Source organism: Enhydra lutris, unplaced genomic scaffold (assembly GCF_002288905.1).
Source record: "Enhydra lutris kenyoni isolate GAN:26980312 unplaced genomic scaffold, ASM228890v2 scaffoldscaffold34, whole genome shotgun sequence".
Taxonomy (NCBI): domain Eukaryota; kingdom Metazoa; phylum Chordata; class Mammalia; order Carnivora; family Mustelidae; genus Enhydra; species Enhydra lutris.
In genome coordinates, this window is record NW_019154118.1 from 11,655,276 (window position 1) to 11,671,461 (window position 16,186).

The 16,186-nt window shown below is 49.4% G+C and overlaps 1 protein-coding gene across 1 annotated transcript; it reads left to right on the top strand.

Annotated features, from left to right (window-relative positions):
• The first annotated feature begins 740 nt into the window (after nt 1–740).
• LOC111154004 (collagen alpha-1(I) chain-like) lies at nt 741–7,581 on the top strand. Its single transcript, XM_022513356.1, has 3 exons — nt 741–752; nt 6,865–6,889; nt 7,293–7,581. Exons 1-3 carry the CDS (start codon nt 741–743, stop codon nt 7,553–7,555), a joined length of 300 nt encoding a protein of 99 aa, XP_022369064.1. The 3' UTR covers nt 7,556–7,581.
• Nucleotides 7,582–16,186: the final 8,605 nt, after the last annotated feature.

The following is a 16,186-nucleotide window of genomic DNA, read 5'->3' on the forward strand; positions in this document are numbered from 1 at the left end:
TCAAGCTTGGCTCTGCCTCTAACTTGAGTGTGACCCTGAGATAGCACATCCGCAGGCTGGGGCTCAGTCTGTAAAATGGGGAAGTTCAACCAGAAGGAAGTCTACAGACCCATGCAGCTCCATAGTGGAGACAGCAGCTGCATGGGGTGAGGTGGGGAGGTGCGCGGGGATCTAATTCAGGCTTTCGGGCTGGAACACGTCTTTTAAGCCTGAATGAATGAAAAGTGCATGAGCGCTCCTTTGAGCTGGGGACAGCAGGTCTCCATTCCCCAGCTGGAAAGATATGAATTATTTCTGTCTTTAGGTTTGGCAGTTTGCATTCTCTGCTACGGGCTTACATGTCACAGAAGGAAACAGGCTGCCGGGTTCTCAGAAAAATCACCTAGGGCTCTGCCTGGCTGCAGAAGGAAGCCAGACATGGGTCTGGTCACCCATGGAATCGTAGCAGCCCACCCGAGACCGTGGTCTAGGAATCAGACTAGGAATCTTCTTAACTTGAACACCACCAACTCGCTGTGTAGCCCTGGACGAGTTGCTATTCCTCTCTGAGCTTGTGTCCTTTCGTAAAATAAACAAATTAGAGGGGATGCTTCTCATACTCCCTTAGAGCCAAGGATCTGAAATTCTGTGCTGAATCGTGTTCCTCTCCTACTTGGCTTCTCTATGACAGTTTGTTTTGGGGGTATTTCTGAGTATTACTAACCACAGAAAAGCCTTTTGATTTTGACCTCAACTCAGACATGGGGAATGAGGTGAGGAAGGGAGAAAGCTACAAATACGTTTACTACCCCCTTGTGCTTTGTGTTTCTAAGGAAATGCAAGACTTCATCCTTCAAGGAGAGATGCTATCTTCCCAAAGCTGAGAGGGGAAAGGGGCGCCAGTAGATCCCGTTACTGTCTAGGCTAAAGTTTGGGCACTTACTGTTGTATTCATTAAGGGAGAACAGAGAAGGGAGCTAACTTTCGCTGGGCCCTCATGTGCCCTGTGCTAAGTGCTTTCTCATATAGCCTCATGTGATCTTCTGAACAACCACTAGAGAAATCTTACAGATGAAATAAGGAAGGTTGAGAGAGATTAGTAGACACTTGCCCAAGCTGGACACTGTAAGGAGAGTAGCGAGAATTTGAAATCAGCCTGTCTTTGGGCCCCCGGCTAGCTCAGTCCGTAGAGTGTCGACTCTTGATCCCAGGGTTACAAGTTCGAGCCCCATGTTGGGTGTCGAGATGACTTAAAAATAAAATCTTTTAAAAAAAAAATCTGCCTGTCTTCCTGCAAAGTCTGAACGGCCTCTCTGAGGTGTGACTTCAGCAGGAATTGAAAGTAGGATTCGGGGGAATCTGGGAACCCCCGGGGCTAGCTGACCTCAGGGAAAAGGGTGGCATTTGGAGCCACTCTGAATCCTTCGGCTCAGCAGTCACGTAAACCTCTATGTTTCATCTCCGTTTTTGATTCTCCCACCGGCCCCCTCAAAAGCCCTGTGGTGCCAAGAAACAGGCCTGTGCATCCTCCCTCAACTGACCACACGGATCAAAGTTGGGGACAGTCCTCTCATGGTGTGGAACCGAGCAGGGCCCAGCACTCGGCACCTCTTCCTCACACTCAGGCCCCCTCGGGGGAGAAGAGCTGCTTTCTCAACATTAGTGGGAGCTCCTTATTCCTTAGTCTCCACGAGCTCTCGGGGCTCCCCAGGCACAGCCTCAGGCCTGACCCTGAAAGCCAGCTGGGGCCTCGCACTGTCCCGCCATAAAAAGCAACAGCACCCTGAACAGCCAGGTCCAGAAGTATCCTTGTGAGACAGGAAAGAGCTTAGAAAGATAACCTTGTTTTAGTAGAAAAAGGAAATGAGACAGAAGTTGGCTCCTTACTCCAGGGAATGGAATCCTATGAACTCAACTGATTTTGTTGGAACATGTACCACACTTGTGGAAGGCGCTTTCTTCATTCTCTCATTTCTCCCTCAGAACACTGTTAGGAAAAGGGGAAAGGAAGGCTTGCCGAAGTCAGGTGACCTACTCAAAGCCACTAAGAACCAAAAATTTCTGCCTCCTAGCCCAGCAAACAGCAATTTTGCCACAGCTGCCTTCTTCTAAACGCTGTCCTGAGCCTGTTATCTTCATCCGAGACAACTGGGCACAAGTGGATGCTGGAGCTTGAAGGGACCGAAAGATGTGTGGTCCCTGGTCCCCAGTCATCCTGTGAGACGAGGCAGCAGCACAGATCTCCCTCTTCCTCACGGTGCCCCCCTCCCCTCTGCTTATAGGACTTCCCCTGGGAGGTCTTCCTTGACATCATCTACACTAGGGACAGAATCCTGCTATCAGCCCCATGAACTTGCCCGTTCTGTGTACTTCTCACTGCTCTGCCTGACTGATTCTTTGTTCTCCAACTTCCTTAACTCACCACAAACATCTGGAGGGCAAGGACATCTTTGCCTGTGCTCGGCACATAGTAGGTACCTAACAAAGATTTGCTGAAAAAATTTTTTAAGTTTTTATTTATTTGAGAGAGAGAGAGAAGAAGTGAGCATGAGCGGGGGAAAGGGCAGAGGCAGAGAGAGAAGCAGACTCCCCGCTGAGCAGGGAGCCCAACCCAGGGGCTCCATCCCAGGACCCAGAGATCAGATCGGAGCCGAAGGCAGCCACTTAACCACTTAACCGACTGAGCTGCCCAGGTGGCCTCCTGAGTTCTTGATTGAGAGAAAAAATAGAAAAAACAAATGAATGAGTGGATGGGTAGATAGAGAAATGATGGTCTCCCAACCCCTTAAAGTTACCAGGTCTCAAATGTATCTTTCCCTTCCCGACAAGTTAACTTACTTAACTTACCTAGTTTGTTAGTAGTGCCATCAAAAGATAGTGAAGGGAGTGCCTCGGTGGCTCAGAGAGTTCAGCGTCTGCCTCGGGCTCAGGTCATGATCTCAGGGTCCTGGGATGGAACCCCACGTCTGGCTCCCTGCTCAGCAGGCAGTCTGCTTCTCTGCAGCTCCCCCTGCTTGGGCTCTTTCTCTCTGAAATAAATAATAAATAAAAATCTTTAAAAACAAAAGATAGTGAGGCATAAGGGCTTTCAATCTCTGACTCCGACACTTACTAACCATGGAACAATAAGCAATTGATTTACTCTCCCTAAACCTCAGTTTCCTCATTGTAATGTGGTATTATGAGGCTTATTGATGATGTTTCTAAGCCCTGAAATATACTAGGTCAATGAACAAATATTATTAATTTAGCATATACAGAAATATATGACATCACTTATAATTATCTTTGGTGCGTCTTTTGTCTTCTACCTCCTCTCCTACCCGCAATGACCCGCAATGACCGTCAGCTATGAACTACGCAATCTTTTTCCAAATATCTCCCATGTTCGTTTCACCACCCTCACATCTTCTCCCCATGTGGTGCAACAGGTTCTAACCAGTTCCTCTGCTTCACGTTTTTTGTTTAATGTTTACTGCACCCTGTGGTGGTTCTAAAATTCCTATAAAAAGAGGTGTAGGGTGGCGATCTTGGCTCCCTATAGAGTGGGGGAGCAGGAGAAGGCAGTTGTCTTGAAGCTGCATGTGCATATTATTTTAGAAAACATTGAGGGGCACCTGTCCTCAGCACAGGTCATTTAGAATATTAAATTAGGGTCCTGGGATGGAGCCCTGCTTTGGGCTCCCTGCTCAGCAGGGAGTCTGCTTTTTCCTCCTCACCCCCTCCTTGCTTGCTCGTGTGCACTCTCTTTCTCTCTCAAATAAATAGATAAAATCTAAAAAAAAAAAAAAAAAAAGGAAACTATTGAGAGAATGTTAACTGCCATCATTAAAGCATGGGGGGGAGGGAGTCTGATGGATATGAAAAGGGGTGCTAAAACCCTCCATCCTTGGCCAAACATTGGGGTCATCTCTGGGCAAAAGCTACCAATTTATATCTCCTAAAATATGGTTCTCATCAAAGTCCCCTCTGCTAAACATTTTTCTAGGAGTCTGGAGAAGCTGCAGAATAGTTTCCAGAATCTTCTACCTCACATTTAGGACTCCACCATTTTTGCCTCAGGCTAACTGTCCCAGGGCATTTTTCCCCAACACCAATTTTTCATTTCATTCAATGCTCCCTGAATACACCAAACTATCCCTACTTCTACGTCATTGTCCAGAAATGCCCACCAGGTCCTCTCACCTAATGAGATTCTATTCAGCCCCCAAGGCTGGACTGAAGCCTCGTTCTCTCAAGGAAACGTCACAACCACCCAGCCTACAGTGCTCCCTCCTTCCTGAGAATTCACAGTGTTTCTTACTGTCAGGGTAATTTACTCAAGCACTTAACTACATAACTTTCTTGTATTGTTGAAACATTTCACGTGTTGACGTTTTCTCTCCCACTGGACAGAGAGGTCCATTTAGGGTAAGGACTGCCGCATACCTCTTTGGATTCCCATGGCACCCAGCCCGGTCAGTGTGGGACATAGTGTAGGTAGGCAACGAGCTGCTGAGTTATGAGCCCTCCCGAGGCACTCTCCTCTTTGGGCCCACAGATGCAGGATAATAGAAAAGAGGCTTCAGAGAGAGGGACAGTCATCTTCAGGGATGCAAAGACCCTTTCCAAGGAACACAGGCCAACTATCTATTGGTTCTAAGACTCTGGACCTGGGAAAACCAAGGGTTTATGACCCAATCTCAGCCTAGTCAACTCACGTCCTATGCTGATGACTAATGACTTGGAGTGAAGTCTTGTTACCTTCTGCTTGAGCAATTTGGTTTAAACACACGTCTGCTTACACCCACAGACATCTGTCCTCCTATGCACACCAGCTCCCCAGCAAAAAATGGTGTCACGCAGTTCAGGAGAAAGGCCACAGTGCTTGGGAGATTAAAGATGGGGCTTTAAAACTTTTGCAAAATACCTCCTTTAGAAAGAAAAAAAAAAAAAGAAGGTGTCTGGGCTAGGAGTATCCAAGAACTTTTTGTACTATTTTTGCAACTTTTCTGTGAGTCTGAAATTACTCAAGGTGCTTAATAAAATTTTAAAGCAGAAATAAGAAAAAGTCACCTTCTCTATATATTTTCCCTCCCACCTTCCTCACCCTTTAAGAAGAATAAACATTTTTTCAACACATTCACATATGAATTATAGTTGTGAATATTTCGATATCTGCTATTAGACGAGAAGTATAAAACGGAAAATGAAAATACTCAGAGCTTTAAAACCTTTTATAATATAAAAAATAGTATTTTAGAATATTAAATTAGGATATTAATAGAAGAGAGGGTTTTAAAATTTTTTATTTATTTGAGAGAGAGAGAGAAGGAATGAGAAAGAAAGCACTAGCTGGTTGACGGAGAGGGAGAAGCAGACTCCCCACAGAGCAGGGAGCCAGACTAGGGGCTCCATCCCAGGACCCTGGGATCATGACCTGACCTGAAAGCAGACGCTTAACCTACTGAGCCACAGGGGTGCCTTGAAGGAGGAGGGGTTTACTATTTTGTGACCCGTGACAAGATACGAATTTCTTTAGGTTATGGTTTCCTCATCTTTCAAATGGAATTAAAAATGCCTATACCTTAGCATTATTATAAAAGCAAAGATAAATGTTAAATAATTAATATAATTCCTAGTCTGTAGTTGGTGCCCCAACAAATTAGTTCCAAATTTCAAAAAAATGTCAATAACCAAGCTCCATTCACTTTGTGTGTTCACCACCTAAAAAAAAAAAAAAAAAACCCAAAAAACAAAAACAAAACAAAACAAAACAAAAAAACACACCTGGCTAAGAGTAGATGCATAATGAATATGTATTAAAGAAGGGAGGATGGAATGAATAAATGTTAGAATTCTAAAACAACTTACAGCTGATCCCAAAGCTCCTACAAAAGCCCCTGCTTTTGCCATCCCTTCTGAGTGATCTTGTGAGTGTCCCATACCTCTGTTTTCCCCTTCTATGAAATGGGTTGGTTTTCATTAAAACCAGAAAGACTAGAGAGGGCCATACAGCTCCTGGGATCTAACACCCTTAGAAAGAGGACCGGAAAAATTGGGGCAAATCTGTGATCCGGCAGCTGGCCAGGCCTGTAGGGTTCCTTTCTCCTATAGCATCCCCACTTCTCAGAGCGCTGGTCCCAGCTGCCAACTGGTTACAGACACAGGAGAGGCTGAAGGGGAGCCGTTCCTCCCGCCTCAGTGTGGCTGAAGGCAAAGCCACAGCGCCAGGGACATCCAGAGTCTGGGAACCAGAGAGCGCAGGCGACCAGTGTTTCTCAGAGCCCAGGATAGGTGTGCCCCGCAGGAGCCCTGGGCCGTGGAAACCTGCGCACGGCCACTGCTGCTCAAGGGGAGAGTCCCAACCCGGAGTGCACGGAGCCCCCCTTGCCTTGGCCTTAGCTCCCTGGAGGGCCTAGAGGCCAGGTCCCTGGAGCCCCAGAGCGCGGCCCTTCCATGCAGAGGGAATTCCACGCCTTCTGCCTTTTCCTTCTGAAAGGGAGTGATGCATGTTTTGGCCAGCACCTCGCGCAGCGCAGCTCGCTCCAGTGCTTCCTAGCGGACGGGTTCCCCTGAGTTCCGGGGCCCCACTCCCGGGCGGGGGACGGGGGGGGGGCATGGTGGGGAAGGCTAGCTTAGCTCTGCCCGGGTCCGGATCCGAGGATGGGCTGCCGTAACTCCTGACAGCAGAAGGAGAAAGAGCGGGTGCGAAAGGCCAAGGGAGGGCGGGGCACACAGTGGCCGGGATGCCAAAACAGGCACGGAAGCCAGGAGAGCAACAAGCGGACGGCTGCTAGGCTGTCTCCGCTGTCCCTTCCACGCCTAATCGTCCTTCTGGTCAGCCTGTGGTTTCCTGTGACAAAACCAGACAGGGAGCGCAGAGGAGAGGAGAGAAGGAGCGAGGGGAAGAAGGGAGAGGAGGGACGAGGTGAGAGAGGGGAGCCCAGAGAATGTAAATGGGAGAGAAATGGGGAGAGACAGAAGGGGGCAGGAAGAAGGGCAGATCCGTGAGAGAAGTGGAGGGGGGGGGTAGGAAAAGGAGATGCAGGAAAGAAGTGGAGAGAGGGACAAAGTGGGAACCGAGACGGAGAAGCCCGGCAAGGCCTCGGCCCTCCGCTCGTGGCCGCGGTGCCGCGGCTCCTCCGCTCCAGCCGGTGCGGCCCGGCCCCCTGCCCTCCCGGCCCGCGGTCCCCGAGCTGCGAAGGCGGGCGCGGGCGGGGGCGCGGGGGGAGGGCGAGGGAGGGGCTGCGGGTGGGAGGCGACCATGTGGTTCCAGCTCACTCTTTTTTTCGCCCCCCCCCCTTTCTTCACTTCTTTTTCTTTCCAAACAGAGAAAAGTGTTCCGCGAAGCGGTAGCGTCTTTCCGCCTGGCCCTTCCCTTCGCGACCCTGGTCCCCGCTCCCGTCCGGGCGAGCGCTGGAAGCCCTTCTGCGCCGGGGGGGTTGCGGGGACCGGGCGCGGGGACTGGGCGCGGGGCGGGCTCCCGCGCCGGCACATGGCCGCAGCCGCCCCTAGCGCACCCCGAGGCGCCGCGCCCAGCTCGTCCAAGGTCCGTCGGCTGCGCCCAGCCGCCCCGGAGCCCTGCAGCGCCTGAGCGGGGAAGCGCCCGCGCCCGGGCATCGGGATGAGCCTCCTCCGCGTCCTCCTCTGGCTAGGTGAGTGCTCGGCAGCGCGGGAGACCCGCCGGGCGGCCCCCGCGCTCGCCAGCCCCGGGCTCCGAACGCCGGTCCCCGCAGCCCCCGGGGAGAGCGCGCGGCTCGGCGCCCGCTCGGCGCTCCGGAGGCGCACATCTGGCAGCCCAGGCCCGCCCAGTCGGCCATCGAAAATGCCTCACACATCTGGGCCCGGGAGCGGGCTGGGGCCGGGGGTGTTTCCTGGTGGAGTTTGGCCGTGAACCGTCCGAGGTGGAGGGTTGGGGGTTGGGGGGCGGGCGGGCGGCTGGTGTTTAGTTTCGGGAGTCTTGCGCGGGGGCTGGGCGGGGGGGAGAATTGGGGGAGGGAGGAAGGTTTCTTCAGGAATTTTTGTGCCAGGTTCCTGAGGGTGGGGGGAGTTTTTTGTTTCAAACAGGCGCCTCGAGGGCTCAGATTAGAAACAGATGTGTTGGAGGCGCGAGGGAATGGAGGAAGAGACGGAGGAGACGGAAAGGTGGAGGGGGAAAGGCCAGAGCGCATGCAGGACCGGGAGCAGGGAAAACGACTCAGGGAGGGCAAGAGGAGGGAGAAGCCGAAGGGGTTGGGAGCTCGGGGAAAAAAGAGGAAAACGGGGGATATGAAGCAGAAGCGCAAGACTGAGGGAGATTGAGCAGCGGAGTGTCAGGAAGACAGAAGGAAAATGGAGTGGAATGGAAGGACAGAGAGAAGCAGACTCTGGGGCAAAGAGAAGAGCTCTCGTGTTGTCCAGCTGGGTGTCACCCAGGGGGGGACTCCTGAAAGCCCAGAGGCCCTGGGGCACATTCTCACTTGGGCTGGAAGCAGGAAGGTTTGTAGGACCGGGCAGGACAGTAGCATCAAGGATGTGTGTGGACAAGAGCAGGCAGGAAGACCAGTAGTGTCTGAGGTGGCAGGGGCAGGGAAGGCAGGCAGGAGAGCGGAAGAAAAGCCATGATATGCACCAGGGATGTGTGGGGAGCTCCCTGGGGACAGGATGAAAAGTTAGCCAGGGTTCAGAAGACCAAAGAGCCAGTTGGTTGTTGTAGAGTGAACACGATGCAGGACATCAGACCTCCTGAGAACTAGTCCTGGTTTTGAGCTGACCAGCTGGGTGATCTTGGACAACTCACTACCCGGGGCTTTGGTTTCCTTAGCTCCAAAGCAAGCAAATTAAACGGTTCCTAAATCCCTTGTCGCTCTGACAGCCTGAAACACCAGGGGGTGTGGCAGGGCCTGATGTCTAGAAAACCCCCACACCAAAGTGAAGAAGCACGAAAAAGCTGCCCTGGTGTGGATTTCTAGAGCTCTCTCTCTCTCTCTCTCTCTCTCTCTCTCTTTTTTTAAAAAAGATTTTATTTATTTATTTGACAGACAGAGATCACAAGTAGGCAGAGAGGCAGGCAGGGAGGGAGGAAGGGAAGCAGGCTCCCGCTGAGCAGAGAGCCCGATGCAGGGCTCCATTCCAGGACCCTGGGATCGTGACCTGAGCCGAAGGCAGAACCCACTGAGCCACCCAGGTGCCCCCCCTCTCTTTTTTGTTTTTAAACCTATAACCTGCCACAAGCATGTCCTTCTAGGCCACCTCAGGTCGGTAATCACCGAGGTAGAAAAATAAAAAAGGTGCATTAGCCTATATGGTTGGCTCAAGTGGGGCAGGTGAGGGGCCAGTAGCTTCTCAGCTCCTTCAGATACTGGCCAAGTATTGGCAGTCCTTCTCCTGTGCACAACTGGCACAGTTGGATGGCACCTTTGTCACCCTTACTGGCCTCTGCCCCTAAGCTGTGGATCACCAGATGTTCACTAGGCTCAAACATCAGAGCCCCCTTATTAAAAACAGCTGGAATTCTTTAAGTACTTAGGCTGAGCCCTTGATAGGAACTGTCTTGTTAACTCATTTACCCTTCACGCCAATCCTATGGGCTACCCGCTGTTATTTTCCCTGTTTTACAGCTGAAGAAATCAAGGTGTAAAGAGGTCAGATAACTTGCTTGAGGCTACCTCGTAATTAACAGAGATGGGATTTGAATGTAGGTTGTTTGCCTTGAGAGAGTGCTCGCTAAACCGCCCTGTCTACAGCCTTCTGTCACTGGAGAAGGGCTTACCAAAGTTGTTCTTTGCTGTGAAATCCTGTTTAGCCCTCTTCCTGAAGGGTGAGATGTCAGGGTGAACCTGACCTCAAGGAGGGGCCTGGGGGAGGAAGGGTGTGCGGAAGGGATGGAAAACTAAGCTAAGTGTGTTCGAACCCCGGCTCTCTACCAGCCCCAACAGGGCACAGTTGATGGTGGAAAGTGAAAAGTGACATTCGTCCTGCACAGTCATTTGCAACCAAGTGACTGGCCTTGATCACAGTCATCCTCTTAGTTCATGAGAAAGAGGAACTGACAAGACAGGGATCAAAAGATGTTACTGATTCATGGTCCCTTCTTTACTGAGCGCCGATGACGTGTGACCATTCCTTTGGTGAGAAAACAATCTTTTGGGCCGATGGTCTCTTTATCACAGAGGCTGCCTCTCATGATTCCTTTGTTGGTTCTGTCCTTATAAAATTAGTGCCAACAGAAGGCCGTGTGGAGGAGAAAAAGTAGACTCCAGACTTCGCGTTCTGCACAACTGGATGTTTGCCATTCACACCTACTGTTCAGCTTTTGCCACGTCTGTGTTCTTTGTCAGACACACTCAGACTCCTGACATCCCGGTTCAGGTAGAAAGTCAGAGTTGATGAGCTGAAGGGTCCGGACGAGGGACAAGGCAGGAGACCTGAGGTGATGCTGGTGATCCAGAGATCGGCCCCTGAGGGGGACCCCTCTATGCCGGACATTCCTTTGTGGCTAAGAAGCCCCTTAGGGAGTCACTCCGTGGGCTGGATGAACCTTATTTGCTAAGGGCTTTTGAGCCGCGGTATGCCTGGTCCTCTGGCAAAGCCAGAAAAGAAAACACTCAGAGTTGCCTGAATCCTAAAATCGTCTACTGGTCCCTTAAAGGAATAGCTCCAGGACTGCTTATGATAATTGCTGGCATGATTTCTGGCCTCTTTTTTGCAAGGGTGGACCAGTTGACTTCATGTTTTCTGGACCTGCCACACCTCTCTAATGTGAATGTACAAGTAATGTTCCGAGCTCCATGGAGGAGAGAGAAGGGATACTTCATGGGCTCCCCCAGCTCCAGCCCCTCCTCTGACCATCCCCCCACCACCCATGCTCAGGTCCTCATTATTCCACCTTAAATTCTCACTTGGACTCCCATAATGGCTGCCATATTGGTCTCCTGCCTGAGCTCTTTTCTCCACCCTACACACTGCTATCAGCGTGACCTGGTGAGGCAGCTGGTATTAATGCAAACAATTGGGATTTAGGAAACAGGCAAACTTTCTGCGTTCTTGTTCTGACTGTCTTGTCCCTAAAGCAGAGGTAAGGAGATCTTTAATCCAAAAATTCTATAATTCTATGATGTTAGTCCCTTCCTTCAAAAACCTTTGGAAATCTCCATTGCTTATAATATTGAGTACAAACACTTCATTCTCAGGTTAAAGATGTTACATGCGGTGTCAATCGCACTTCCTTTCCTCCCACCCCAGGAGGCTCTGCAGGGAATCGGGCTGCTTTCCTGTGCCCTAAACAGGCCCCATGCTTCTTTCTGTTTCTATGCTTTTGTTTATGATAATCCCTCCAGCAAAGATGTACTCGTGCTCTCTGCTCCTGCAGATCAAAATTCTGTTCCCCCTCCAGATCTCCTCTTAAAGACCACTTCCTTCACGGGCCCATGCACGATTTCCCCCGACCAAGATAGGCTTTTCTTCTTTAGAATCACAGTAGCCTTTCTGTTACGTGGTTTTTGCGTGATGGTGATCTAAATGCTCATCTCAAGCTCTAGTAAGAGCCTAAGCTCTATGCAGACTGGGTGCTGTCCCATTCAACTGTGTTCCCCTTTCAGTACCTTGCAGAGACTCAAAGCTGGGGACCATTTGTTAAGATAATCGGGTTTTTAAAACATCTGGAACACTTAAGTTCAAGAGAGGTGAAAAATGGGGAGGATTATTACTCTGTGGAATGACACAATTGTGTCATTTTTTTTTAAGATTTATTTTTTTATTTGAGAGAGAGCACAAGTGGGAAGGAGAGAGAACCAAAAGCAGACTCTGTGCTGAGCATGGAGCCCGATGCAGGGTTCGATCTCATGACCCTGAGATGTTAACCTGAGCCCAAACCAAGAACTGGATGCTTAACTGACTGTGCCACTCAGATGCCCCGGAGGAGCCCAGTTTTAACTCAACTTGCTTTTGTGTTTTCTTGTCCATTAATGCAAATAGGACCAGTACCATTAAAAAAATTATGCACAGAACATTACATGGACAGGGGCCAGAAAATGTATTTGTTACACAAACTTATTTTGTTATTCACAATAAACTTCTTCATTGAAATTTCTGCCAGGGTGGGGAAGGAACTTTATTTCCAAGAAAATGAGTTTGAGGAAGGCTTGATTGCACAGTCCATTGGTCTGTAGTTCAGTGACAGGTCTCAGTAGGATTCTATGCCTTGCCTTCATCTTCCCACATTAATGATGATGGTCATAATAATGATACATTCCCAGTAGGCTCATGTCTTGTCTCATCCTATTTTTGTCTTATACTTAGCTGGGCAGTGTACACATGAGTGGAGTGTATTTCATGAATGTACCTAATGGTAATAAACTAGACAGACATTTTTAAAAGATGGAGTCAAAGATTGTCAGAACTAGGGAAAAGCTAAGAGACTATCTAAAAATCAAAGGTTCTTAAAATTTAGAATCGCAGACCCCACTGAGAATCTAATGAAAACCACGAAACCACTTCTCAGAAAAAGACACATATACGTTGAACTTTGTCTAAAACTTCTAGGGATTCATTGACCTCCTGATGCCCTTCCTACGCAAGTAAATCCTTCATCTAAACGTACTGCCCTTTTTTCCTACCCCCTTTTTTATGATGAAGAAGGAACCAAAGTTCAGAGGGACTTGGCTTAAGTTAAATAGCTAGCTTCGTAGAAGGGCCACGACTAGAACCCGAATTCCATAATCTGTCCTTTCACACATTCTTGAAATAGAAAAGGTCTCTCCTTTCTTCTCAGCTCATGTAGTTGAGCTCTAAGATCACAACTGCTCTCAGATGCGCCAGTTAAATGAGCTAAATGCTGAATAATTGGCAGTGGTTTTTACATTGAAAAATTGTCCGAAAAATAGGTCAGATGTCGTAACATTTCAATTGGGCCATCCTAAGTGGAAATCCTGGAGACGTCTACTGTGCCTTGTAGGATGTCTGGTATATTCAAGAAGAGGGGGTTATGCCCAAAGTCTCAAAGAGGGGTGTGTGTGTGTGTGTGTGTGTGTGTGTGTGTGTGTGTGTGTGTGCACGTGTGCATAAGGAATAGAATGGTAAACCAGTAGCTCTAGCGCCTTCATAACTTTGCTAGGTTATTCTGGGAAAGTCGTACCCCTCTGAGCCTCAATTTCCTTCTCTGCAAAATGAGATTATTAGACTAAGTTTATCTCTATGTTTCCTGATACCACTAATATTTTCTGATTTTTTTTTTTTTTTTAATGCTGGCTGGTGGAGATGTGGTTGTGTTTAGGAGCACATGGGTGTGGCCATGCCTATCTGATTTTTTTTCAGGCACTGTCCACTCATAGCAACTGGTTGCATGTGATTATAAATCTAGAAGGGTCAGCCCCCTAATGTGAAGAGAGCAGTAGTGGAAGTATTGTTTGCAGCACTGTTAGCCAGGGAGCATTGTTGAAGGTCAGGGTAGGATGATCAGAGACCTATGCCCTGGAAGGATAGCAACTGAAATATTCCCCCAGAGGACCTTATCCTAAGCAGTTACCTACATAACAGGCCCAAACATGGACGCCTGGGTAGGTCTCTGTGTAGGGGGACCAATGTGTGAAACTGTTTGCAAGCAAAATTCACCATTTGCTTTTCATTTCCCAGGAGGGACACAGTTCTGAAATCAAGGCTTCTGTGTTACCAAGAAGCAGAGGCTTCGTTTATACGGGGCCAAAAGATAAATCCCACGGTGGAAAACTCAGTGAGAACATTTATCCCCTACTCCTTTCCCCTTACTCCATTCAAATGGTTAATCTGATTTGTTTGGGTTAATGACTATTGTTTGTGATTTAGAATTCCTTCATCTATCTTAGAGGGATTACTAGCTCTTCTGGTTAATCAGAAGACTCTTATAGTACTCAAGGTTATTGTGGAGACCTTGACCTTCTGTGGGGTCAGATTCATGAGCTGTTCTTCTTAGCACACAGTCCTGAGACCATGGGTGGTGAAGGTGTGTGATTCGGTATGACTTGCCCTATATGTTGCTTTTCTAGTTAAATTCCTTTTTCCACCAGTTTTCACTTCTTTGCCTCCCACCTCTCCCCCCCAAAAAAAGAATGCAGACTATATATATATATAAAAAATCTAGTTATCTGAACTTCCTAACTATCTGGATTCTGGAAAAATACAAGTTTATTTCCTTTGGCACCATATAGACCAAAGTGGGAAGGAATGCTGAAATCAAACAACCTTTATTTTGCTAGTGACAGGCAGCTGGATCACTGTGTGACTAGCATCAGCCAGAGTCTGGTGGCGATAAGATTGAAGGCTGCTTCGTTTCAGTGGAAAGCCAGGGAGAAAGCCGTTTCCTTCCTGGGAAGAGCGGAAGGGGTGACAGCCATCTTTGGAATGGTTCCCCAGTCAGTGGGGAATATGGCAGGCTCTTCTGCAGTGAGGCAGCAAGGGGGATCTGGGGAGTTCAGGTCGGAAAGGTGACAGGGGAGGAGAAAGGAGAGGAGAAGGGGGAAGAGGAAGGCGTAGAAGTAGAAAAGGCAGAGAAAAGCTAAGCTAAGCCGCTGGGTTCTTGGTGTTCACAGAGGAGCTTCTCTGAGCTCATGCGTCTTCATGGATGGTGGCGCTGCTCCTCAGCCTCCCTTACCCGTGTGCATAATTTCTACTTCATCCACAAACTCTCACAGAAGAGCTGTAAAAGGGGAGCGCCTTGTCTGGTTCAGGCCCCGTCCTAGGCTCCGAGACCCCGTTAATGCGAAGGGCATGGTTTTCACCATCTGAGAACCCAGGCCTCTGGGGGCAACGTAGGCCTGAACAAGGAATTACAGATATATGAAAGTGCTACTAGCATCGAGGAAAGTACCAAGATTTCTAGGCTTCCCAAGGAGGAAGGAACTTAATTATGAGCTGTCTTATGGAAATAGGGTATTTCTTCTCTGTAGGTCTCCAGGGACTGGGCCTGATGTTCCTCTGTCCCTCACAGCACTTTCACGTCTCAAGGTTGGTGCTAAAGAAACAGCGGGTGGGTTGATAGATCACCCCACCTCATCATCAGAAAGGATATTTAAGCAGTGTGTGTCCTTGGCCTTCAGCCAGGTGCTTCCTAGAGGGATTAAACCTCCCGATGTCCTTGCCTTTTGAGAATTATGGTCTCATTCTTCATCACAACCTGCCAGCTACGTAGCTACCTCGACTCCTGCATCCCTCAGGGGATGTTAAGAAAAGAAAAAGAGAAAGAAGTATATCGATGAATTTGGATCTCTTCATTAAGAATGGTGGTCTGCTCATTCAGGGTTGTAACTGGTGTTTGTCTGCATGGAAAGCAAATGGGATCAAGCCAAGAAGGACTTTTCTGTTCCAGAAGGAATCCGTTGTATCCAACAGAGACTCAGCCCCTGCCATAGTCTTCTTTTTCTTGGTGGAAGGGCAGGGAAATCAAATCTCAGAGGGGGAAATTGCTTTGTGACTTCATTGTTTAAATTTAGGCTTGGGTCTGTCGGGATGGTTCAGACTTGGAGCAGTGAGCCTCTAACCCAGCCTCTGTCACTTCTCATTACTTCCAGTGACAGTTCTATTATTTCCAATCACTCTTCAAGGGAAGAGCAGGGGGAGGCAGAGAAGGCTTCCATGTAGACCAACAGGGCAGCAACTTCTCTAAGAGCCGGGCCCCGGGGTCCTCGGAACCCCCACTTCGGGATCGCGTGAACTTCACCTTCTGCCCCTACTTGTCTCCCCAGTCCCTGCCTCTAATAACGACGTCTGAGGTTTGTGATGACAATTAAGTGCGATGACACATGTAAGGAATCTCGGCGTCCTGCTTGGTACAGAGTGAATAAATGGCTGTGGTCGTGACCGTGAGTGTCCTTGCTGGGAGAGGGTCAGCCCATGGGGGTGGGGACGACGTGGGCATATTCTGCCTGGAGTCAGTGGATGCCGGGTCAGCCAGGCCAGCCTTTAGAGCTTCAGCCACGGCTGCTCCTCCAGCCTGCAGACAAGTTCCTAGATGTCCTTTGGGGAATGCCGCCAAGCTCTGGGACCCCAGCTGACCGCCTGCAACTGCTCTGGGAGAGGACTGTTTTGTGTCACTTAGCCCTGGGCAAGAGGTGCCCTTCCTCACCCCACTGGGCAGAGTGTCTGTGGGCTGCAGCTGGGATGGCATCTCGCCGTGAGCCCTTCTCCCAGGCTCTGCCCTCCCTGTTGCACACTCCCAGTTGGCTGTGCCTACTCCGGCTGCCCCGGCTGGGCCGACACCGTGGGCCTCATTTCT